General features: G+C 38.3%; 2 protein-coding genes across 5 annotated transcripts in view; one reads left to right on the top strand and one right to left on the bottom strand.

Moving 5' to 3' along the window:
- myom2b (myomesin 2b) overlaps positions 1–16,408 on the bottom strand; it is a 36,754-nt gene extending 20,346 nt beyond the window's left edge. Inside the window, exons 1-19 of one of the 2 annotated variants that reach the window (XM_044201593.1) lie at positions 16,179–16,408; positions 13,457–13,560; positions 10,769–10,826; positions 10,429–10,583; positions 10,051–10,137; positions 7,902–7,990; positions 7,229–7,279; positions 6,877–7,041; positions 6,104–6,265; positions 5,599–5,740; positions 4,820–5,019; positions 4,337–4,390; positions 4,013–4,140; positions 3,317–3,500; positions 2,981–3,155; positions 2,735–2,856; positions 2,374–2,561; positions 1,864–1,990; positions 1,475–1,653 (exon numbers count right to left, since the gene is read on the bottom strand). In XM_044201593.1, the coding sequence (XP_044057528.1) occupies positions 1,475–1,653; positions 1,864–1,990; positions 2,374–2,561; positions 2,735–2,856; positions 2,981–3,155; positions 3,317–3,500; positions 4,013–4,140; positions 4,337–4,390; positions 4,820–5,019; positions 5,599–5,740; positions 6,104–6,265; positions 6,877–7,041; positions 7,229–7,279; positions 7,902–7,990; positions 10,051–10,137; positions 10,429–10,583; positions 10,769–10,826; positions 13,457–13,539 (2,349 nt within the window). In that variant the 5' untranslated portion in view covers positions 13,540–13,560; positions 16,179–16,408. The remainder of the gene's footprint in view (positions 1–1,474; positions 1,654–1,863; positions 1,991–2,373; positions 2,562–2,734; positions 2,857–2,980; positions 3,156–3,316; positions 3,501–4,012; positions 4,141–4,336; positions 4,391–4,819; positions 5,020–5,598; positions 5,741–6,103; positions 6,266–6,876; positions 7,042–7,228; positions 7,280–7,901; positions 7,991–10,050; positions 10,138–10,428; positions 10,584–10,768; positions 10,827–13,456; positions 13,561–16,178) is intronic. The other variant, XM_044201602.1, reaches the window with a different exon arrangement.
- A 2,597-nt stretch (positions 16,409–19,005) lies between these two features.
- Positions 19,006–25,653, top strand: rnaset2 (ribonuclease T2). 3 transcript variants are annotated; one of them, XM_044198714.1, is made up of 10 exons: positions 19,006–19,129; positions 20,358–20,441; positions 20,647–20,701; positions 21,950–22,005; positions 22,404–22,461; positions 22,810–22,874; positions 23,358–23,471; positions 23,699–23,744; positions 23,906–23,980; positions 24,156–25,653. In XM_044198714.1, the coding sequence occupies exons 1-10, from the start codon at positions 19,104–19,106 to the stop codon at positions 24,348–24,350; spliced, it is 774 nt and encodes a 257-aa protein (XP_044054649.1). In that variant the 5' UTR covers positions 19,006–19,103; the 3' UTR covers positions 24,351–25,653. The 3 variants fall into 3 exon arrangements, with proteins under 3 accessions (XP_044054649.1, XP_044054667.1, XP_044054659.1); XM_044198732.1 differs by having other exon boundaries at positions 19,061–19,236; positions 20,358–20,445; XM_044198724.1 differs by having other exon boundaries at positions 19,062–19,236.
- Positions 25,654–26,421: the final 768 nt, after the last annotated feature.

Raw genomic sequence — 26,421 nt, 5'->3', positions numbered from 1 at the left:
AATATATTGTCATATACTTGCACCCACACCTGTTATTATTATTTTTGGCAATAAATTAATTAACCTTATTTTAATTCACTCATAATAAATTGTACTGCTTTGCAACCCATGTTTTATTAGGCCACTAAATATTCTTTGCATTAGACAGTAATCAAATACATATAATGTTGATATGTTGACTGACTTGCCAGTGTCACATATGAGATAAGTCACCTGATTGCTGCTACTTTTCATTCAAAAACCAAGCTCAACCAGCCAATATCCATCTACCTTCTAATCTTTTTCTGTACTGTACTTAACCTACTTCAACCACTAGATGTCAGTGTCACACAGTTTAATGTAAGCGTATAACTATACCACTATAGGCTGGTACAGAAGGCTGAAATGTAATGTATGGAAGTTTGAAAACAATATTATAGTGAACAGGAGCCAATAGAAAGCTTTGCAGAGACAAACAAAAGCACAGAGGTGCACAGTGCTGAACATACTAACATAAGCAACATACAATGTAGCATCATGAGCACAATGTACAAAATCTGAATCAGAATCAGAAATACTTTATTGATCCCCAAGGGGAAACTCTTTTGCTACAGCAGCTCACTATCACATCAGTGCACACAGGAATAGAAGTACTATACAAAAAAATATAATACACTATGATACAGGTCAGAAAATAAATTAAGTACCAAGTGGGTAAAAGTATAAAATAAAATAAGTGTGAAATACAAAGTGGGTTTACCGGTTGATGATAATAATACGGTATAAAGTAATAGTGCATGAACTGTCAAGTTAAGTGTAGCTTATTAAGATTAAAATGAGACGGAGGATATTGCAAGCTGTAACTTGTTTCAGCAGTGCTGACACTCAGCACCAGCATCCACTTTCTCCACTATAATATTTTACATAGTAAAGTAAATTGCTCTGTGTTGTGAAAGAGATACTAGAATTTGCTTTGTGCCATCCCAAAAGATTTTTTACACTTTGTGACAAATGTCTGATGACAACAAACAGAAAACTAGAATTAAAAAGGTTATGGCATAACTTTAGGGCTGCAACGAACGATCATTTTCATTAGCGATTAATCTGTTGATTTGTGTTCTTGATTAATCGTTCAGTCTATAAAATGTCCGAAAATAGTGAAAAATGCCCATCACAATGTCCTAAAACCCAAGCCGATGTATCCAAACTGCTTGTTTCCCAAATCCTAAAAATATTAAGTTTACTGTCATAGAAGACAGAAAATCAAACACATTCACAATAGAGAAACTGGAACCAGTGAATTTTTGGCATTTTTGCTGAAAAAATAAATTATCAAAATTGTTTCAGTGATTGATTAATTGATTATCAACTAATAAATCAATCAACATTGTATTCAGATGATAATATATGGAAGGATTTCAGATTAATAATCATACTGGTAACCCTCAAATAAATGAACCTTAAGAACCATAAACCATATTAAAGATGCTCTCACCTTGAGGAAGCGATGACTGACAGCTGTCTCATTGGCTGTGGTCCAGTCAGAAGTGCCTTTCTTAGCATACTCAACATGATAGCCTGTGATTGGTCCAGAACCAGCATAGACAGGCTTTTGCCACTCAACTGTCAATGAATTATCTCTCACTTCACAGAAAGTCAGGTCATAGGCTGGGCCTGAAGGAGACACAGGGGAAGAGACACAGACCCACATTTCCATTTGAATTTATGTGCACATTTCAATGACTTCCTCTTCATTCTCAAGGCTGTTTGGTAGACATGCGCATGATTGCCATAAACTTGTAAAGGTTTCATGTTGTTTTTGGGCAAGTTTCAAAGTTTGTTAGTAATGGTGACCAAGTCAGTCAGAAGGTGACATTTACTAACCAGGCTCCGGCATAGTCCAGGCCTCACAGGTGAAGTCGGCTGAATGTGTGGAAGCTGGTCCGAGGCCAGCCAGGTTGGCTGCATACACCTGGAACTGATAGACTGCTCCCTCTGACAAGCTCTCCACCTGTCAGTGAAATGTTACCATGGTTACTAACATGCCACTCATCATTATCTTAAACAAACTGGGCAAGCCACTGTCCAAACTCACACAAGCCGACTGTGTACAAAATAACCAGCGTGAAATAGTGGATATAGGGAAATAGGGGGCTTGGTGAAAAAGTTGCTGATTCAGTAATCCAAACTGACCCAGAAATTTTTCTTAGAATGTGGAAAACCAAACCAAACCATAAAACAAAGCAGGTATGTGACTTAAGCTTTGTTGTGTAGAACAACAAACAGAAGTACTTAAAAATTAAAATTGTGACTCCTTCTTGAGTTTTATTTTGATGTTTTAAGGTAAGCTCAAGAACAGACAACAGGTACGATTAACAGCAGATATGATTGTACCTTATATAGTCTTTCTGTGAGTGGTGGGATATGAACCTCCCTCCACATGGTTGTCCCGCTGCGTCTCTTGTCCACATAATACTCCTTGATCTTTGCTCCTCCAGAGTGAAGAGGCTTCTTCCAGTTCAGAACCATTGAATGGCCGTCACAGTTGAGCAATGCAATGTCATAGGGAGCAGAGGGGGTAGCTAAAAAGGCAGTACTGAATTTTAATACTTATAATCACAATGATATACTTTAATACTTTACAACAATCAAAACAATCATCACAGTCCAGCAGTGAGATATTACAAAGCAGCTTATCATCATTATCACCATCATCATCATCAATAACAATGACCAAACATATGCCAATACTGACTCAGAGCAGCCTTAACAGTCAGAGGTGCGGACTCCTGGGATTCATCACTAAGACCCAGCTCATTGATAGCCTGGACACGGAACACATAGGTTTCTCCTGTGGTCAGACCGCTAACCACAAACCTGCAGAAACAGAATCACATGCAAAAACCATGAGGATCGCAATCGTACGCTATAACCAACAATCAAAGAAAAGCCCATTTCTGAACAATACAGTGTGTTTTTGTTTGATTGAAAACAAACATACTTGCTGCTCTTGTGAGGTTTGTGATTGGCCGAGGTCCAGTCCTTGGACCCCTTCACACACTGGTCGATGTAGTAGCCAATCAGGTTGTTGGGTTCCTTTGGAGGAGCCCACTGGATGAGGACAGAGGTGTCTGTTTCCCTGGTAGCAATCACCTGACCGGGAGCAGATGGCACACCTGAAAACAACAACAACAAAAAAAGAAAATGCTAAAATGTACAATAAATCATAAAAATGACAATAGATAATCATAAACACAACAGCATCTTAAGTGTGGATTTATTCCACTGTTGTAGAAAATCTAATGATCTGTATACAAAGACATGGACAGAAACAGACCTTTAAGTTGCTGAGTCTCAATAGGTCCAGTCGGCTCTGATGGCTCACTGTTTCCGTAGATATTGGCAGACACAACTCTGAACTTATATTGTTTGCCCTCTGCCAGGTCAAAGACAGCATAACGGGGAGATCGAATTGGGACCTGAGTGTTAACATGCTGCCACGCACCACTGTCTGCCATGCACTGTGTGGAGAGAGAGAGACAGAGAAAGCATGCCTGCTGTTACTATATATCCACACACATAATGATGTATTGTGCTGCATTTTTAGCCTGGCTTTATTGCTGATCTTTAGTAATTGTGTGGCACCCCGTTGAATTAGATTAATTTTACAATAGTCTGATCTAGTGCAGATGATCAGAAAACTGCACAAGGAATATTGCTATTTTGATCACACATGAAAACATCATATATTCTGCAGAAGTGAAGAATAGTAGTGTATCCTGTCATGTACAGCACTGGTTGTATGGTCACACGAGTAGTTTGCCTAATCAGTGTATTAGCTTTATTAACAATTCAAATCTATTCAAAAATACATCTTGATTTCGAACTGCATTGCAGCTTTACTGGAGTTGGGAGGGGCTTTCAAACATAGAAGAACATGCATTCTTACACTACTGGTAAGGTGTACATCCAAGTAGTATATACTGTGTAGTATTCAAAGCAGCATTGGTTACAGTATGACACAGTTTATTACCTTTTCTATGTAGTACCACATGGGAGCCTTGCTGGAATATGCGGGTGCTTTCCAGCTCAGAACAACGTATGTCCTGTCTATTTCTGAGGCATAAATTCCGGATGGAGCACCTGGGGGCTTTCCTTCAGCTACACAGAAACACACACAGATGAGATACACATACACACTTGCACTGTGAGACACCCACTGTTTTCCTCTCACTCTGTACAGTAATATACTAGAAGGATTTAGATATTATATAAAATAATATATATATATATATATGTGTGTGTGTGTGTGTGTGTGTGTGTGTGTGTGTGTGTGTTAATTTGAGTAAAAACTCACCTTCCACTTCATCATAGTAAGACACAACATCTAGTTTTCCTCCAAGTTTTTTGGCTACAGGAAGATAAAACAGAAGGTCCAGTCATTTTTAAAACTGCACTGACCAAGGAAGAGCTCATCATTCAAACATAAACCAAACTTTGTACAACAACCCTTAAAAACAATGTGCAAAAGATTTGTTTTTGTTTGTTTTTTTTCTGGCAAAGAGAAACCATTCTAAACCTTGTTTTGAATAATATGTGGGAACATTCACAAATGGGCTATATGATGAACTGATTTTGTGTACAGTCAGTAAAAGAAAGTAGCAAAGCAGACAATTATGATAATGTCAGAAATCACTACTTTAGATTCTATCCAAACATAACAAAACAGCAGTGACATTTGGCATGTCAACGACTACATGACACATTTCTTCAAGTCTTCAAATTATGTGTAATAAAAGGCAGGGATGACATTTTTCTATACCAATCCAGTTAAACCCACCATGGAGCCTCTCAAACTCAGTGGGGTCCAGTGCAGCGATAGGATCAGACATGCGTGATGCTTTGCTGATTCCGTGCGAGTTGACTGCTCTGACTCTGAAGTAGTAGGAGTGTCCTTCAAACAGCCCAGACACTGGGTATTTACAAATCTTTATGGGGTGATCATTGCATTGGGTCCAGTTTTCAGTTCCAACCTCACATCTACAAAATTAAGATCAAAATACACAACAAAAGGAGTTCAGGAAAGTTCCAGAAAGCACAAAGAAAAACACATTATATACCTAGGTTTAGATTAACAAAATACTGATTTAGATTTTTTTGGTTTGATGCATTGTTATGTCCTCTACACAACAATGCCTCAAACAGAGACCATAACATATATAAGATAAGATTGTAGTGATCAATATTGGCCAGTGCGTTAGAATACAGTGGATGGTACATTGTGAGCGTAACAGATGAGAAGGGGTCTAGTAATAGTTGCGTCAACAAAAGTTAGCTACATAGAGATCATCTTTGTCCATTATGGTGCTTGGCAAAAATATGAAAGACTCCTATAACTTACTGAGCCAAGCGTGTTTAAGGTTGCATTGGTTAAATATGTGAGGTACAGAAAGGGTCAGTAAGAGTAGAGCTAAAAATGAATGGAGAAGTACAGTAGCTAAAGACAACAACCCCTTCATTTGTTAGTCAAGCAAACTCTATGTGATGACTTACAGTAATCAGTTTGTCTTTATGTCGGTCAGTTTATCTATTTATGGTGTTTATATCAGTAACTCCTACTTGTCCACAAAGTATCCCAGGATTGGTCCCTCTGTGGTGGTATTTGGGGGCTTCCATGACACAATGACATAATCTCTATTGGCATCGTGGATCTTGATGTCCATAGGAGCACCAGGTGAACCAGGGACTGGGGGAGGACCATCTACACAGGAAGTGACACAGTGACATTTTAATAATCATACATCATAAGTAAGTAATACATATTTAGATAAATATAATAACCGAGTTCTGTAAAAATCTGTAAAATTGTTAAAACAGGCATTATGTTATGTTAGAGTATGGTCAAGACCTGCTCTATAGAAAAAGTGCAATAAGATAACTTCTGTTATGAATTGGTCCTATATAAATACAACTGAATTGAATATTGACAACAAGTTAATAGCAATGAAATAAAAACCCAGTATGATTGAAGTTTCAAATTTGAATCATTGGTTGTCATGAGCTTAATGTTTGATTTCAAGTTATCAACTTCTCTTAGACTGTCCAGTCATCCAGCACACCTCACCTGCGACAGAGACAAATGCACTGTGTTCTGCGGTGCCTCCTTTAGTGACCATGCGTAGTGTGTAGAGGCCTTCATCATCTTTGAAGAGGTTAGGAATAGTCAAGGTGGTGATTCCTCTGCCAGTTTCAATCTTCACCCATTTAGAATCAAACACACGCGTGTCTGAAAATGAGACAGGGAATAGCAATATACAGTGTTTCTATAAATTAAACATGAGGTTTGACTGCATATAGTGGTTTTGAATATAAAAGATTGACCTGTTACATATACCACATGGCACCTTTTATGTAATGTCTACAGACACACACACAGCAAATTAAACTGCTCATGAATTTGGGTATATCACTAGAGTCTACTTAACTACTTTCATTATAAGACGGTGTAGTCCCTCATTCGTCCAGGAGTGTTCTATCGTAGAAAAGGTTTCAGTCGTAGTCATCTGGACACTGTTTTCAGAATCAAGACGTTTCAGCTCCCATCCGGAAGTCATTCTTAATTGTCACAATTGAGAATGACTTCCGGATGGGAGCCAAACGTCTTGATTCTGAAAACAGTGTCCAGATGACTACGACTGAAACCTTTTCTACGATACTTTCATTATAATTAATTAGCAATAAAAATAGTGTCCGTAACATATTCCCATTTTTCCACTGCTGTGCCTCTGGCTGCGTGTCGCCTAGATTGGGTCTGGTAGTTGCTGTGGCAGGCGGTATATATTATTAGCAATTGTAGTGTAATTACGTTGTCATAAAATGCTACTTTCTAACAATTACCATCTCTATACCACTGTGCCTCAGGCTGCAGGTTGGCCAGGTTGGGGTTCAGGGTCATGGTAGCAGTCAGAGTGGCAGATTCTCCCTCAGTAGCAAACACTGGCCCAAACTTCTCCAGAAAAGTAATGTTGATTTTAGTGTAATGGATCTTGGGAAGCATGGCAGCTGAGAGGTTGGGGAAAGGAAGAAACAGAGGATGAGAGAGAGATGGGAATAGGGCTGGTGGTAACAGCTTGTTGCTTCACACACTACTTTAAAAAGAGAAAAGAGATATTTTATAGCCTAGTAGTGGTACTGATCTTGTAATTTCTGGACATATTTAGATGGAGCTGGAAGTAATTATAATGCGTACCTGTAAAAGGCAACCATGCATATGGACAGGACTCCTCCTCCTGCTTGAACCCTACATGATTACAAAACAAACAAGAGTTAACCAGCCAGCTGTAATGATGAAGGCTAAGAAATTGGTGAACAAGCAGACAGATGGTAACGGATGGCAGCAATGGAAAACAGCCTAAAGAGTTCAGATCCAAGTGCCCCAGATAAATGTAATGACAAATGGGTTGTTTTTTAAATTGTGACTTGAACAATCACTACAGATGTTAAAAGTGGTATTAATATAGTAACAATACACAGCTTTATGTCTGTCAATCTGCAACTCTTCATCAAGTTTAGCATTAAATGTATTCTGTCCAGAAAATAAGTGTATGTTTAGTAAAGTAGTTTAGATGTTAGATAACTTCAGTTATGGTTTAAGAGCTGCCATTGTACACTGAAAACATGTGACTTCCAATAACTGGATGTAAGGAATTCCAGTCATTTTTAAGACCCCAACTTTAGATATTTCAAGACTTTTACAGAACCCACAGATACTCCCCTCCAATTAGTAGTGCATGCCAGAACTTGATTAATCTGGCTTGAATGCAGTCAGATCTGCCAACCAGGGTGTTCTTTTTATCATACAGTCAGTATGATAAAAATCACAGTACAACATCAGATACAAGGCAATCGGATAGGAGACTTACTCTTGACAATGATGGAGGCCTGACTAGAGGCCTGTCCATGGATGTTACCAGCCACTGCAGTGTACTGGGCGGTATCATCAGTTGAGCATCTATAAACACACAATAAAACACAAGTTAAGTATTCCTTAAATATACCTATCAGGATTCTCAAAGACTCTTATTGTATTTAGAACATAAGATTTCTTAAAACAGCCTACAGATGTGTAAATGAAACCATGGGTTAGGGTTTTACCCTAACAAGGTTCTTCGTCAGCTTATATCAAGCTTGGGGTGTTTATTTGAGTCTTTAGTAAATGTTTACAGTCTTCTGAAAAAACAATGCCTTCATACCAGATGCAGTGTATACAGTGGGGATTTGCTTTTACAAGTTATATGAATTGAATGCACTGAATGAGCAATACTTTCCCACTGAGCAAAGCCCCGTTCACACATGCAGTAGAACCTACAACATTACTGAGTTCAGTTATCTGGGGAAGGCATTGGTTTCAACTCACAGCGACAATAAATATGTGTCTAGTCTGATTCTACTTGATATACGTAATCTGGATAGATTAAGTAATGCTTGGACAAGACTTGACATTAGACATATTACTTGGAGACAGTGCTACAAAGCTGTAACATAATCTTGCCTTCTTTGAAAAGATAACATTTCTTTTCAGTCAGGAAATTCTGCAAAATGCAGGATGTTATCAAGTTGAAGGATGTAATGCATCATCTTCTGTGTGTCTTGTGATTGGCATGCTTCCACATAATCATATTTACATGAGATGTTGATGCTTTTGTTCCCTCTAAGGCCACAGATGTTTGACAATCTAAGCAAGCCCCAAGCAAGCAAATTGCAGAAGCTTCTGATCTAGTGTAGGACTTAGAGGTTGGGGGATGGGGGAGTGGGGGGTGGGGATTCTGCTTTTCTCTTTCTGTCATGTTCCTGGCTTAAAATTACAACAAGCTGCTGGTAATTTGTAATTCAAAAGAGATTCATCCTCTAAGGTCTTCCATCCTATTTTTAAAACTTGGATACTATCCCTATTTTTTTTGCACACAGCATTCTGTGTAAATGGTAATCTATCTAACAGTCTTGTGAGTTTCAGACCACTCAGGAGGGTGATGGGAGTATTAAGGAGTATTTTTCTACAAGGAGTAGTGGCTGTTGGCTGATCTATGTGTATGTAACAGACAGAAGGAGCTAAAGGTGACTGGATCCAAGGAGAGAGTGATGACTTAAAGAATCCTGGAGTATCATGTAGCGCTGAGGTCAGCACTCGAACAGCTGAGCTTCCTAAGACTGGAGGGAGAGCAGGATATGCGCACCACCCCCACCCCCACCCCCATATATATGTACCCACACAGTCAGTCAGCTGACACTGATATTACTCTAGTTTGAAAGCTTGTGGCGAATGAATTACAAACCCAGTAAATGGACAATGTATTGTATTCTTAAAGCTTAATAAACTATTATTATAAAGTATTATATATTTTTATATTAAATGCATTTGCTACTGTATTAACCATTTGGCAAACCTTTGTTTTAAATGTTTAGACACCTACATTGTTTACATCAACTTGTGGTCTTCTTTTTATTCACTTTTATTGGTGCATTGACACCTTTTGATAGTGCATTGTACTGTATCATGTTCCTTCTAAACGTCTGTGTGCGTAGTAGAAAACAAGATAGAATCAAGGTCCATATCCAGTGATTTAGTATTGCACTTATATAAAGGTGGGGGACTTGCAAGTGTCAAACAATAAAAAAAAATAATGGTCAAAATCAGGCTGAGATATCCTGACGTTTAGTCCCTACCATGGGTCAATCTCCAAAAATGATAGATTCTATAATTTGCATAATGCAAGCATCTTTCATTAGACCTTTTCTGGCTGTTAAACATCTTCACCTTTCAAACTCCATATCTGCAGTTTATAACGTAGGTTTTCTGTTAAATATTTTAATTTTGATTTTACAAAGCTCCCTCAGAGCCACAGAAGATGTTATACAACAGTAGTACTAAAACCGTGACAAGTAAACTGACTTTTATGAGTAAAATTGGTGGAGTACGCCATTAATATAAAAACCTGCTTATCAGGCAGTCAAAAACTCCACAGGGAACCTTTTAAATAATTTTAAAGTCTGTGTTTTTTTGACTTACTGTACCTTGGGATCTCCAGAGAATGGATTCCACCTTTGGCTTCAACCAAGTACCTTCCAGAGGACATGTTCAGGATCACATCATCTTTATACCTAAAATAGAGGAAAATTACAGCTGACCAGCATCAAGATATGAGGAACCATAATAGACAGCATCTTTAGCAGCAACTTTCCTAACATCACTACTAAGATCTACTATAATATTACTATCATATCCAGAAGAAGAAAAGAAAGAGAGATGATAAGCCAACCTATCTTCATGAAATAGTGTACTGTAGAGTATGTGTAAAAGAAAAAGTTTTAAGCTTTTAATTAATAGATTTAATCAGTTTTAGTAATAGGTTGCCTTGTTAAAAGAAAAACGAGTTTTTAGTTCTTACTCACCATTTTACAATAGGCATGGGGAAGCCCTCAACAGTACAGAAGAGTTTCACTGAAGAGTTTTCAAACACAGTGTGAGATCTGAGTCTGGCCAGGAACTTTGGTCCCCTGATCATAGGCTCCTCATGCACATATTTGTCCAACATCTTCATCCTTATCTAGACAGGGAAACAGGAACACCAATAAATATTAAACAAATAAATAACTTACTCACACTCCACATTGCCTTATAACCCTGTTACTACTGTTACTACTATACAATATTTTAATGTATTGACATACAACATATAGTGAAATTCTTAGGTGCCTAGTTCCAGAATGAATCTAACAAACAGATTCTTACCACTTCCTGGATGCGAGCTTGTGTTTTGTGCTCATATCTTTCCTCCATCGCCTCAGAGCTAAAGACAAACAGTAAGTCAGTTTCACTAACAGATTCAGGAAAACAATGCTTCCTTTTACACAGGCAGAGAATTTAGTAAATTCCTAAAGATATGTGATTTTGAACATGTACCTACTTTGTATATAAATATTGTAACTCTGTAACATTTGTTAAAATATTCAAGATGTGACATTAGCCTCATTTAACAGTGCATCTCTGCCCAAATAACACTACTTAAAAGAGTAAGTACTGGTTTCAAAACAATAATAACTACATGTGTGAAAATGTCTCACGCTGTTGAGGGTCTATGGTGCTTTTTGACTGTTCAGCCTGTTCAGTTTATCAGTTGCCCAGTCTCTCAGATATGTGCAACACGCAGTATGCAGTCTATATCCAGTGCTTGACAGGTCTTGTGATCTGATTCCACATTGTTTCACATTTTTTCCCCTCTGACAGGCATTAAAAACTTAATGGAGTGAAGCCCCCATGCTTGAACCCCGAACCCCGCCATGACACCAACATAAGACAAAAGGGTGTGTTTGTCTGCGCACCCAGGGCATGAAAAACATGGTGATCAGGCTTGATGGTGCATGATATTTCTGTCATGAAATGTCATGCACCATTGTGACTGACACAGCTGTTTGAAATATAGGAGACAAGAAATGTGAGGACAATGATTAATCACCCTCCCTGTTTTGGGTTTTTTTTGCTGCCATACGCATAGCCAAATCCTATATTCAGCAGACTATGCCACTGAAGGCCCAACCCATGAGAGGCTGCCCCCAGAGCTGGCAACAGACCTATTGCCCGAGAGCTGGAGATTGTCAGCAGGACAGACACAGCCAGCAGTGGGAAGGTCTGAGTCGGTGTCTTTCATCACTGTTTTCCATAAAGCCCTCAGGCCTGAAGTCATTCCACCACTGCCACCGGAAATTAGAGGGGAGTACCCCACAGTCCAGAAAGTCAGGGAGATCCTGAAAGCTGGCAGCGACAGATGAAGCAGTTGGTGTGGGGGCCACTGTGATGAAACTGAGGCAGGAGGGGCCATGTTGCATGTTAAGAGCGGAAGATGAGGCCAACCAAGACCAAAAGTATGTCTTAGTTTTTGTGTTGCAAGTGAATGCCAAATTGGGGTATGGCGACCTTTTACACAGTCGCTGGGATTTGTGGGTTTGTCCTAATTGGCGAAACAAGCAGATTTCAGTGTGCTGCTCTGTAGAGGAGGGTGGGTAAACCTATGTGAAAAAGAACAGACTCTATATGCTTAGTAACCTAGACAACTAAGCTCATATTTGAAGCAGAAGACAAAATATCATCTCTTGTGGAAGTTTAAATGTGTCTGGAATTGTTGTCTAGTCTGTAGAGAAATGATCGTTTTGAGCGTACTATAGTTAACTTATATTTAATCAGCAAATCAGTCAGTCATTGATCGGGGCACATTACACACACAAGCTTCATACTTACTTGAGTTTGAAATAAAAGAGAAGGAGCTCTGTACGAGCAGAATCACTACCACTACATGAGTAAGAAGAATTCAACACTTGTTATTGAACACATTGTTAAATTTATTAGGTAGTCCTCATTTAACATAGGTCAGACGTATGTGCTTGTTAGCTGCTTATTAGCAAAAATTAAAAAGAAGCAAGAAAAAGTGAGCAGCAGAAAGAATAAGATGTTTTAAAGTGGTAAGTATAGACATGAAACACAGCAGCCAGAATACCTTTTGGTACTCCTCTTAAATCACACACACAAACAAACACATAAACACTCTCTAACAACAGCTGCAGAATGTGACAAAATCTGTTAGCAAAATATTTTTTCTCCAAGGTGTTGGACTATCTAGAATTAACATCAGCCAGTTTTTTACAGTGAAAACTGGGGATGTCGTTTTTTTGTTTTTTTTTTACTATTTGCTACATAATACAGCTTCCCAGACAGGCTTGAAAGGTTAAAATTAGTAAAGCTAATCCAATTTAGGCAAGTTACACCAGCCACTCTGCATCAAAGCTTTCCTATGGTGTTTTGAATTTTATCTGTGGAAAAGGCATCAGCATCAGACTTTTGCTGCTTGAAAGTTTGGACAGCCTCTCTTAGGCATGAGAAAAATTCAAATGCAAATCCAGAGCAGTTTTTCTCAACCTGTACACTGATGTGTGCTCTCAGTATGGGACCTTCATCAAAACAGTACTGTTCACTCACTCGCACTTCTGTGCATTGCAAACAGGTTTCAGTGTTTTAACAGAGTGAACACAGTGGGGTGTTTTTGACTGCTGGCAAAATCAGAAAGCAGTAAGTTACCATGGACAGAAGTTTTGTTTTTGGCTTCATATAGCCAATAATGATCAATTGAAAAAATGCTTTGATCAGCCCTGATATGGATTTCAAAGATGAGCTTTGGACATCCCTTGTGAAAACTATTTTTATGTTTAGCTTGTGGTTAGTTTGGTCTTGGAGTTAGCTTCATGTTAACCAGGTTAGCCTTCCTATTTTAACTTAGTCTGGGTTTATAAACTAGGTTATTTTTGCTATATTCAGCCTATATGGCTAATTTTGCAGGTTTAGCAATGACAAAGCTTACTGCTGTTACAATACTACTGTTAGCTTAATGTTTTAGTTATAATTACAGTAGCATTGGAGTATAACATGTACCTGCTGTATTCTTTAACCACATATTGGCTCTGTTTGTGGTGGTATTCATGGTTGTAATTCCCACGTTTGATCCACACTGACATGGTGACACTGTAGATACTGACCTGTTGGACCAGCAAGACACACACACACACACACACACACACACACACACACACACACACACACACACACACACACACACACACACACACACACACACACAGACTGACATGGTAACAAAGTGCTGTAGAGCCTTGCTTACAAATAAGACCAGCAACACAGGGACACCAGCTTGCACAAACACTAGGGCCACCAACCCTAAAGGATTGTCAAAGTGACTTCAGGAATTAGATGCAGTCTAAGGAAGACAAATGTAAAGAAGGAAAGAGATGGTTAATTATTTCAAGAAGTGTTTTGGAGCATTTAGAAAAGTCCTGTCTTAAAGATTTGGTGCTTTGTAACAACGTGTAGTAAGAATACAATGTGGAAAATACATTTGAGTTTACTGCCTCACCCCCTGCAAAAAGAAAAGCCCTCCTGGAATTTGGACACATGGAGTTGGTAACACTGTCACATGCACACACACACACACACACACACACACACACACACACACACACACTCAAACAGCAGTCTTACTGTCAGCTTCAAGAATGACAAGGTGACACTCTATTGATTTAAAGACGGCAACAATAAAGACACACATGTACACATAAATAAACAAAAGACACAGATGTAGACTATTGTTGGATCAGTAATGTATACGAATAGCACCTGACAGTACAGCTGCACCAAAGATTGTCCAGTTTGATAGCTCCAAATTCAGCCTGAGCTGTTATATATTTGTGTGGTGGTGGATTGTGAATACTGTTATTTTCCACTTTAAAAACAAGTGAATGAAACAATGCTGACTTAAATATGAAAGGATAGTTACTTATTGTGAGCTCTGTAAAATTACAGCTCTTATCATAACGTTTCTATTATTTGCATGTCATAACCTGCACTAGCAAAAGAATTTAGGCCTAAAATGGCACTAATCCAACACTGATGATATTACCACTAATACAAAAAAGAAAAGGAGAAAGAAAGGGAAACACTGCCATACACATATCATTGACAGTTAAGTTTCCTCAAATGTGTCATCAAAAACTTTTGGGTAGCTCACTGCTGTTTGGCAGCAGTCTAATAAAAACCTCTAATATAAAAAGAAAACCTGAACTACTCAGCAACTTAAAAAAGCTTTCTTATCACCAATCCACCATTTGTAAAAATTGGAATTTGTACCAAAACCATTCAAGGAGGGGTATCAGCAATGTCTTGTCAAATAAGGTAAATTGGTCTGTATTCATAGTTTAACAGTAGAGCATTTATACAGTGAAAATTGTCAGTGTTATTACTTTCAGGTAATTCACTTTCCAAATGAGTTGTATTCTTTTCTCATTACAGTAGCAGTGTGTCTGACATAAACATATTTTACAGTGGACACACCAAAGCAAGAGCATAACTTTGTCTTACATCATGCACACATAGTGGCATTGGAACATAATTGCCTTACATCACCTAAGTCCTCAGAGACCAGAAATAAGGTCATATGAAACATAAAGCGACTCTCTCTGCCCAACCTCACCCTGAAAGCTACTGAGACGTGCTCCGCTGGCAAAGTTCCCTGTTTCCACATCTTTGAAACCCTCACCCCAGCTCCGGGGTCACCAAAGCTATCACTAAAGCCACGTTTAACTCGCTTCTAATGCTCCAAAACTGGCAATCAAGCAGCCAGTCAGTCAGACAGATGACGCCATAATGCCCCAATCCCGGACATCTAACCTCTGACCCCTGAAGTCAATAATGACTGGTTGAATCATGTGATTGTGCAGTAGAAAAGCCCCAAAATTATTAATTTGTCATAGAAAATGTGACATAGGAAGACATTGTGCTTCCAAAGAAAATAAGCGTTAAACTCAAGTGATCAGTGCAGGCAGGTCATATTCAAGTCCCGTCAGTCCTACACCCCACTGGCCGATCTCTGCCTTCGTCAGTCCAGCCAATACTGTAACAGCACAAATGCCTGCCAAATGACACCTGAGCCTCTCCATCTGTAACAGTAAACCTCTAAAATTCTCAACCATAACCGTACAGACCTCTGAAATTCTGTAGCTTGTTCTTGTAAACAGTTGCTATTTGGACACAAACACTGCACACAACGCTGTGTGCCAACTAGTGGCAATGGTAATACAATGGAATAATAATGGCTCATTTTGTATTGTAAGTTTATTAATTTAAAACGAAAAGATCAAATAAAGTCAACACATTATGAGTCCCAGAACTACACACCAGTAATATGTCCACTGAAGCAACAGTCCCAAGTGTTCCTACCAAATTTGACTGTCCAGTGGGAATCCATTTTAACCAGTTAGAGTCTTAGTATAATCAACACACAGAGACCTTTCTCAAACAAGGCAATTATGGCCATTATCCTCAAAACAGTGGTTAACTCATCTATCCCAATTGAAAAACCACACATCCTTCATAATTCATACATCCTATCAATCATCCCTTTAAGTATTATGAGCTCTGGTTAGGGGCCATGCAACATCTCTTGGCTGTGCCCTAATCTGCTCTCCATTCCTCCATCCCACTGATTCCACCTGCTTCACTTGGGTTTGAAACAAAATTAGATTAAAAAGCTGAGGATACAGAGGGGATAGCATCAGAAAGAGAATAAAATTGTAGTTTTTCTTACCCCTTGAGATTTCCTTTGCAGCGACTTCGGTTGTCAGCCTGAATCCACAGGGAGTCAGCCTAAACCAAGTACCAGGCCAACAAAACCACCACTCGTCTCCAACCGACAGCCACCTGCCTCTCCCTGAGGCCTTATAAGGAGAGAGAGCTGCCTATATATAACCAGTATCTTTCAAGACTCAGGGCCACTAGAACCAGTCAACTATTTGATTAAAAGAGTTTGCTCTTTACAGTTTTTAGTGGAAGCCATGTTAGCCCAATTGCTGGTTTCTGGCATGTTAGCTCAACAACTGATGCTAAACAACTGGTTATTCAAGTATACCAGCTGTTCTAGACAATGCAGAGAATCTGACCATGCTGATGTTATGTGGCACTGCCCCCACACATTTACAAATAGCATTTTTAGCTCTACAGAATAGGCAGCAATATGGCGAGCTTTCTCAAGAACCACGTCGCAATGAGGCTGGTCACTTTAATTTCTTCCATACCACAATGGCATCATTGTTGAATAATAAAACCTATTTTAGACAGCATTTCAGAGCTTATGGAGCATGCATCTTCAAACTCTGACAACCAATTTTAAATTCAGAGTTGCAATGGCAACAGACTAAATCTACAGTATACGGCTTGTTTCACATATGCATTTTAATCGTTAAATTGTTTAATCGCTGCACTTTAGACAGTACTGAAGTCCCTCTGTAAGAGCTTTCTCCATATGCACTCATAAACGTCTTGAGACACTGTGTTGCATGCTGAACTTTGGCCAGGGCCTATTTATAAAACTAGCTACAGTTACAGCTAGACTTTTCCTGACACAGTGGAGAAGCTGTGAAACACATTTCACATCTGAGGAGAAATGATATGATGGGACAACATGGAATTACATTTGAAAAAAGGAAAGAGAGAGAGTGGCAGGGTGGGGGCTTGGGGAGGAGTGTGTGATGTGCGTGTGTGTGACGTAGACAGACAGAGGAGTGTGAAAGAAAGCAACCAAGAAGACAAAAGACAAGATTTCTTTAAAGCTGAAATTTGTAACTGTTTGAACTTTGTCAGAAACATGTGGCTCTCTCCAGTAAGAGCACCATTCCCATCACCTACCCAGTAACATTAAAAAACATAATAATAATTATGAGCGAGATTAAATTCCATATTGTTATATGTGTATATGTGCTATATATATGTGATGGACCCTGCATTGAAAACTACAGACACATGAGACATATACTAAGATTACTAAATCTTGAATGTCTTACATGGGCAAACGGTTTATAAACTTCAGTGAGTCCATGTAAGATTCATTGTACTTCTGTGCACTATTGTAATCTTTGTTTCCTCTTTTTGTCCTTGCGTGAGTGTGTGTGTGTGTGTGTGTGTGTGTGTGTGTGTGTGTGTGTGTGTGAGTGTGCACGTGTGGGGTAAAAACAGAACTGAAGTCTGTCTGTGGTCGAAATGAGCCCTCTGTTGGTCATGTGGTAGTACACTCTGTAAGCAAAGTGATCATTTTGGTACATTATGTTGCTGGCTGACAGTGAGATGTTGGTAAGATAGGGCTCTAGGGTAATGAGGTGGTGGTAAATTTTCAGCAAGTTGACCAAGGAAGACATAGCATTGAAACAAAATTATCTTTGAAAATTGAAAATATATGTACAGTCTTGTTGTATGATCAGTCTCTGCTTCTTCCAATAGGATATTATGAAATTTTGACTATTCCAGGCAACACCTTTTGACATTGAAGTCCCTGGAGACATGGCAAGATGAATTATCCTCTTATTTTAGTCTTCTGACATGCTTAATTTTACACATTGGCTTATAATGAGTCATTATTTAAAAGGAACCCCTAGGCACTTCATACGTCAGGCCTGTCTGATTAACTTTGAATTATGAATCGTTAGTGCAGAGCAAATGTCTGACTGAATATTTGGCTTCAATTGAAGAAACACGAGGTAGGTATGCAATACATTTACTTGACTGCTTCTCTGTTTAAACTATTTAGAATATACCGATTTCTGCAAAAACAAAACTGTACAATAAACTGTACTCATCAAGTAAGATATCAAATGTCCCTTTCCAATAACTGCAGAGTGTGTTCATTCTGGGTTTTGTAAACCTAGAAAGCCTAGAGTCATAGAGGATGGCAGCTTGCCAAAAACTGCAGCAAATGTAAAGACCTTAATGCACAGAGTAACAATGGAGATATACAGTAAATTCCACAGTATGTTGTTCATGTCCCTTCTATCAGGACTCTCTGTAAAACAGATATTCTAAAACATCCAGCAAATACATATATATTTAAAACTATGAATAATTCATTTGGTGTTGTTTGGTTGTTGAACACCCTGTTAATATAACTGACTGCAGATGAATTAAGTCATTTTTGGTGAACGCATTGTCAAACTGACATTCTCTGTTGACACACTTAATGCACACTACTTCCAAATGCTGTTGCTTAAGCACTGAAACACAGTTGTTGTTCACAGGCTGTTTTCATCGGGCATATTCTCTACAAAATCATTAAAATGGTGTTTATCAGAATGCAGTCAATCTAGCTCAATATTATTAATATATAATTACTCTCCAGAGTTAAAGACGTTGTATAATTTCTTAATAATAATAATTCCTTCTGTAACATGAAACAAAATATTTAGGATAAAAAGCTATCCTTTAAATTACCATCATAACTTAGTACGATTTTATTGTACACTGTAGAGCAAGCTGTTTTGAATGGGACGATCGTACAGTGATACATCAGCGAACCTGGTTTCAAAACTTCACTAAGAGGCTTCAGGACAAGGTGCAGCCGGTGGAGGCTGGACAATAAATCTAGCCACCCATCCTACCACGTGATGACGCATGACGTGTACGGTGCTCATGATTGGCTGAGCAGACAGACAGTTAGTGAAGCGCCTCCGGGACGTAAACTACATGCATGGACATAAACAGCAGTGTTCAATGGTACTGTATCCTGTGTAACACACTAAACCAGTTTAGTTATTTTAATGGTAAACTGCGCTGCGTTTGTGTAACCACCACACATCGTTTTTGAACATATCCGGGAGAAGGTGAGATCAATTTAAACTTTACATCTGTTCAAACCAAAGTTCTGTTTGGTTTGTGTCCGTTGTGTTAGTTAACGCTAGTAGGGTTTCATCTGATTTAAGATTTGGTAACTCAAGTGCCGATATTATTTCGAGTTTTTAGCTTGACTTAGCTAACGTTTTCACAAATGTAGGTATACACTCTAGTTTTAGATTAAGTTAGTGAACTACAGAAATACGATTTAATTTCTGGTGCCAGACCATTGACTTCAAAGTTGCCCGTCGCCATCGGTTTGTTAATTTAACAGTTCAGTATTTATGCGCATGATCGACCAAGACAGGTCAGACTTTTCCTTAAAACGTCTTTCAAAACAGTTACACAACCATGTTGTATTTCATTCCGAGTGTGTTAACGTGTTATCGTTAGACACCTTTTCTGCGGTTGCTGCACTGTGAACTGCACTGCAGTGTTAGAGAACTATGCTCCTAGATCCTTTTATCAGTCTTCACTGTTAATGACTTTACTGCTTGTAGTAGGGCACGTGACTTGCTTGGTGTTGTATTGCCACAAACTGCTCCATTTCATAATGATAGTGGGAACTTTAGCCTGAGTTATGACACGAACTGCACCTTTTAGCACAGTTTGAACGATATCCATCCTGTGATAATCAATGTTGTCAGTTTCAGAATTAAATCATTTTCTAATATCATTAGATTAATTGTCGCCATGATTGATGGTGTTTAGGGTACTGTTTGCTAACCTGGCCCAGTTTCAAATGCATTTTATGTCATTGTTTGTGTATTTGAGGGAGACATTGCTGGGTTAAAGGTTTTTGTTGATTGCCTAATTCCACTTCCACTTTTTGTCTGTGTCACTGTGCGCATGTGCCTGTTCTTCTTCCTTAGTGAACCAATCTAACGGCTACAATTTTTGTAATACATGGTTTCATCAAAATCCATTATTACAGAAATTGACTTTGATGATAATGCATGAATTCTTTATACACAAATGTTTTTACCAGTTCGACACTGTACGTTTTAATATTGTTGTGATGTAGGTGTTGCAGGAACCAAGGTTTATTCTGATGTTCAATACAAGCTCCGGATAAAAGCTGTGAATTGACAAATCTGTTATCTTCTTTTAGGTCAGACATGAGGCTCTGCTATCCTCTTCTGCTCTGTCTGGCAGCAGCAGCAGCCCTGTCCTCTGCCTTTGTGATTTCACCTCCGTAAGTACGACAAAATAATATACTGTATGTATAGATGAATATAATGGTAGATGGTCTAATGAACCTTGCTATCTTCTGCTTCTCCATTTGTATCTCTATTAAATTAACATATAGCTCAAAATAGATAAAGTTGTGTCATTGTCATTCTGTACAAATAATAAAGGGGATGGGACTCCACTAAGAAATTCATGTATGTGTGTTTCAGACACATGTGGACCAAACTGATCCTGACCCACCACTGGCCAAACACCTTCTGTAATGTGAGTTTCTTCCTGCCTTTATTTATTTATTCTTTAACATTTTGACCTTTTTAAAGATAGGACTTTTTCAAAAAAGGAATGTAATCACTTATTGTTTCCATGATATTCGGTATAGTTTTAGATTGAGGCTTAGCCTAGTATATGTTGTGACAAACTGAGGGTAGTGTGGATAAATAATATTTATCTAACAACTATGATAAATTGTTTAATAACATGGTATCCCATCATAAGACAATGTTGCCCTCTTATATTGCCCCAGAATGTTACCTATATATTGTATCACTGAGTCAACATTTAATCCTTAAATATCATGTGACGTCTGTGATGTCTCAGTCACAAGGCTGGCTGTGTCTCAACAATCTGGTTTGATGAGACAACATTTTGTTCAACACACAAGGATGCAGTTTTAACCATTCCATAAGTCACAACACAAAACACACATCCCTTGTTTTGTGCTTTTTGACCGCACTTTACTTTGCTTTTTATGCTTTCCTGAGAACCTCTCTGATTGTTCAAACCTTTGAGTGACGTGTGGTTTTGTATCATATGCCTGGCTGTGTGTCAGAAACAAAGGTTTGACTTGGCAACATTGTGGTCTTGGTATGACAGGTTTCTGTTTAGGGCTGAACATTTTTTGCCATTTATTTGCTCTAGGTCTCATATTGCTTAATGATTGACATAGCTTCCATTCTCAGTAGAAGTTTCTATCAAGGCAATTTTGGGAAGACATTAAAAAAAAAAAAAAAAAAATTAGACATACCAAGACTTAACTGAGGAGATATATGTGTATATCCTTAACTGCAAAGCCACAAAGTTGCTGCAGTTTCCCTTTCCATTCAACAATGTGACATTCCTCTTTTAATCAATCGCTTAAGTCTTTAATCAGCTACAAACACTAAACCATTGCTGATGGTGCTGATGGTGACACTAGCAATGGTCCTTAAATGCTGCTACCTTAAAAATATCATCAGGATTTTTTTTAATAAAGACTCTTAATCTCTGTGGGCTCCTATAACTGACATTTTTCATTATATTTGATATTAATAAACAATTAATCGGTTCATCTGAGATTAACCAAAATTAATCAATATTAGAAATAAGTTGCAGCCCTAGCAGCTGCTCTCCAAAATTTGCTTTGTGTTCATTTCAACCTTTATTTTTTAATTCATGCACCTTCATTGAGGTTGTGACAGATTTTTCTATTTCAGCTCAATGAAAAACTTTTTTTAAATTTTTTATAAATTACAGATGGAACACCCACCATGTCATCCCAACATTAGCTACTGGACACTACATGGACTCTGGTATGTGTATGTGTCTGTGTGTGTGTGTGTGGCAGGTGTTAACAACTAATTGTTAGGTATTACCACTGTAGAAAAATGGTTTTGAATAAATGTACTGTCTGAAAGCGTTTATTACAACATATTAAATATATACAGTATAAGAATAAAATCCAGCTCAGAACTTAAAAAAAATACTACAGGGATGCATTATTTATTTGCCACTAACCCTATTTAGGAAAGTAACCATGACTAGTTGTGCATTAATTGGGGAAAGAAATGCAACGCATAGAAAACAGCTCTTTGATTCCTTTTTGCTTGGTTGTTATACCTGTTTTTACTTCCTCTTTTTTTCTCTCTCAGCCAGTGAGTAACACTGGGCAAGTGAGATATCTAATATTGTGAGTCTTTCTGTTTTCCAGGCCAGATAAAGGGATTGACTGCAATTCATCATGGCATTTCAATTCTTCCCTAATAGAGGTACAACACTGTTCAATCTGAGTGTGTCTTTATAACTGGGTGTAAAATTCATTAATCTACTTTCTGTAGATCTGTAGTCATTTTAATTTATCAAGAAGGAACATATACAGACACCGGTTTACACCAATGACAACTGGCAGGACAAAGAAGAAACGGGAACATACTTTTTTTTTTTTTTAGAATAGCTAGATGAAAAACTCTTTTAATCTAAAGCACACAAAACCGAGACAGACAGTCAAATTTGGCATTACGGAATTTGGGATGGTAAATTAATGATTTTCTACTCCTTTTCTCCAATTGGTATACTGATAGATAGAACAAACCAGTTTTTTGGGTGTGTGTTTTCAGGACCTGCTTCCAGACATGAAGAAGAGTTGGCCTGACTTGCTTAACCCCTTGTCTGCTGGATTCTGGTATTGCATCAATCAGTCCTTCCATTTTGTGTCTGTCTACGACACTTTTTTAGTTTGTTTCATATACCATAGTACTGTAGTACTACCTCATCAGTATTATCTTACATGACTGCTGCTGCATTGTTTGTCTGGCTGGCTGTTTTGTCAATGCATCCTCAAGTAGATTTGGGAATGCAAGTAGTGATAATAACTACTGTATTACTGTATAATATTGCTGATTGTGGTAGTGGACATTGCTCCACTATACCATGCCTTGTATACTTTGAAATGTATATGATCTTAAAGACATATGTGATCATATTACCTTATTTTCAGACCAACAATATATATATCATCTTATTGTGGGTGATCTGAATGGATTTTATGTACTTCAGAGTCACAGACTTCACTTGGCCTTGGCTTTGACTAGTGGAGATCATGTAGTGTGTTCCTGGCGTCAGTAGTAAAACCTATTGCTACTTGCTTGTCTGTCTGTTTCAACAGGAAGTATGAGTGGCACAAACATGGTACATGTGCAGCCAAAGCAGATTCTCTGAATAGTCAACATAAATACTTCAGCAAGGCACTGGAACTATACCATAAACTGGATTTGGACAGGTACAGGACATGTACACATTCACACCCTCACACATGCACGTACACACACCTCTTTCCTCAGGAACAATTGTTTCAGTTTCTAGTTCTTAGTATTATCTTGATATTCCTGACTCCTGCACATGTTTGCTGTCCACAGTCTACTGTTACGTACTCATTTTAAGTCACTCTGGATTAAAGCATCAACACCTCAAAGCCTCAAATAGAAATCTGTGTTTCTGTTATTGTAGCATCCTGAGGAAGTTCGACATCACCCCTTCAGAAAAATACTACACAGTAGGTCTAGTTGTATTTTAACGTCAAATTATGGTATATTAAAAGCTCAAATGTTAGTGTTATGTAAGGAATAATCTGTGGCATGGAAGTGCTTCATAATAAGGTGACAACTATTGCCTCTCACTTTTTCTCTTCTCTCTGCTCCTAATGTCTGTGCATAGTTTTCACAAATTGAAGGAGTCATAGAGAACTTCTACGGCGTCACACCTAAGATCCAATGCGTCTCTCCGTCAAAGGTATAAACATCTACTTTCATTCAAATAATGAAATCGTAATTGGCTGTGTGTGTTTTGCATTGCCCTACTTTTCAAGAATGTCTAGATGCATTTTTTGTCAGATATTTAAGCTATGTTTCAAATGTCGGCGGACAGTCTGTTAGGTCGTTAAATTGTATGTTCTTGTGTTTAACAGAATGCTGATGTCCAGATTTTGGGGCAGATTGAGATCTGTTTCAACCCTGACTTCACCCTCCTGGACTGTGAGAAACAGTTTACCAGGGAAACAATATCTAAAGGAGACTGGAACGATCCCATGGCTGTTGACAAGGCATCTGGGTTCAGTGTGTGCGACCATGATATGCCAGTTTACTACCCACCTCTTCCATAAAACACATACATGTGCAAACTGAATTGCAACACCACACTACAACCCTACTTTTACATACACAAAGTAACAAATGTATTCTTTGTTTACCGGTCAACTGTACTGTAATTTAGCATGCACACACATACTGCCTAACTATAATTTTATTTTTCTCAGGCTTCACAATGAACATCATAGCTTTAATGATAATGTAAGTCAAAAATAGCCTCACACAATCAGTGCAGTCTGAAAACATTTTTGAACTGCATGAAAATTCTGGCTGTGACAGGTACTTTAATATCCTACAAAAACCAGGACACACACACACACTGTCCACTACTGCATAGTGCTGCTTTAATGGAATTATGTTCCTTCCTGACCCTTACTAGTAGATGAGTCTGATAGTAAGCAGCATCATGGTGAGTTTAGGTCAGGCAGGTGGGCAGACAGGCAGTTTTGGTACAATCTTGTTTGCAAATGAGTAGAACCTTTTGTTGTATTGGGGCGACTCTTACTTCATGTTATTGATTGTGTAGATGTCAAACCTTAGTGCATATCTTGTGCCTCTGCTGGCCATATTTTATACCACATTTGTGTGCTCATGTTGCATCTTTCTTTGCGGGGTTGATTGGATTTTTAGTTATTAAATAAATGGTTTTGCAACTTTATGATAATTAAATGAATCCATTACACTCCAATAATAAGCATATTTTTGAGGGCTTTTGGGGCAAGGGCAATCATTTTTAGACAAACACTGCTGCTTTGCAACAACATCTACATCTTTCAGGCATTATAACCTAGTGGTAGTTATCATAAGCTACCTTCTGATGTTTGCGAAGTACATAAGCCACTGTAGGCCTGGTTAAGTCTGTGTCTATGTTGCTGAAAGAGGACTGTTAGTCACATGTGTGAGCTTAAACCAATAGTATGTGCATTATGTATAGACTAGAGAGTAAACATAGTGTATGGTGTATAGCGTAAATGCTTCAGTTTCTTCTATATTCATTCTTTAGTAGAGATGAGTCCAAAAACTCAAGACCCACCCCAAGTTATGTTATTATGCACAGATGGTACAGGCATAGAGCAGTAAAATGTTTGTTTTTCAAGGGTGTAGCAAATGTTTTAATAAACACAATTTAATCCCCAACTGAACTTTGTACAATGATTTGTTTGTATTGGTGCTGTTTGACATTTTTGTGCAAAGTTAAATCAATTCAGCGTAAACTGAAAGGTGGACAAATGCTGTGGTGTGAAATGACTGAAATGAACTTTTGTATCATTTATTTTTGTCATTTTAATGTCAATAAAATATTCAGTATGTAACCAATCTGCCCTCTAGTCATCAGTGAGTTATTATATAACATGCAATATTGATTTAAATGTACCTATTTGCATTTTTAATGTATTGTCATTGATGTCATTGAAAGTGAATGAATACAGAAGGACCATCTGCCTGAAAACAATGGTGTCAGGATGGTTTTAAGGGGCATCTTAACTTATGTCTGTATGCATGTAGGCTAGTATAAAATAGTATAGTAATAGTACTATATTTCAGCCTGTCTGTCTTTCTGTCTGTCCATATCTACTCCATGTGTATGAATATTAATGTTGTGATCTCCTTACAGAGCCTTAATCCTACCGGGACAAAGACACCAGTCCATAATCCTGAATCTCCTCCCACAACACAGCACCCAGATTGACTAAACACATCTGATTACATTTTCAATAGTGCTAAAATACCCTGAAACTATGTGCCAGCTATGTTCTGAATGAGGTTCAAATCCTGTCAAACACATGAAAACAGCATGAGCTCTGTTTTTAGTGACGTTCCAAGATTGGGGATCACAGTTTGAGCGTTTGAGGTGAATTACACTGGCTGAATAAATCTTATTTTAGAAAAAAAATAAAGCCCAGGACACTTGACCCAGGTAGAGCAGCAGTCCTGATTTACCCGTTGCTTCCATCTAATAAAGCCCCCCCATCTCTCCCACTTCCCTTGCCCCCCCCCCTTTGTGCTTATGTAACACTGCAGTTCTGCAAAGCTGCTGATGTGACATATCCAAGTACGTACACACACTCACCCACCCATGCCCAG

The sequence above is a fragment of the Siniperca chuatsi genome, linkage group LG1 (assembly GCF_020085105.1).
Source record: "Siniperca chuatsi isolate FFG_IHB_CAS linkage group LG1, ASM2008510v1, whole genome shotgun sequence".
Lineage (NCBI taxonomy): Eukaryota > Metazoa > Chordata > Actinopteri > Centrarchiformes > Sinipercidae > Siniperca > Siniperca chuatsi.
The sequence above is the reverse complement of the archived record's forward strand: the minus strand, read 5'-3'. Positions and strand labels throughout refer to the sequence as shown.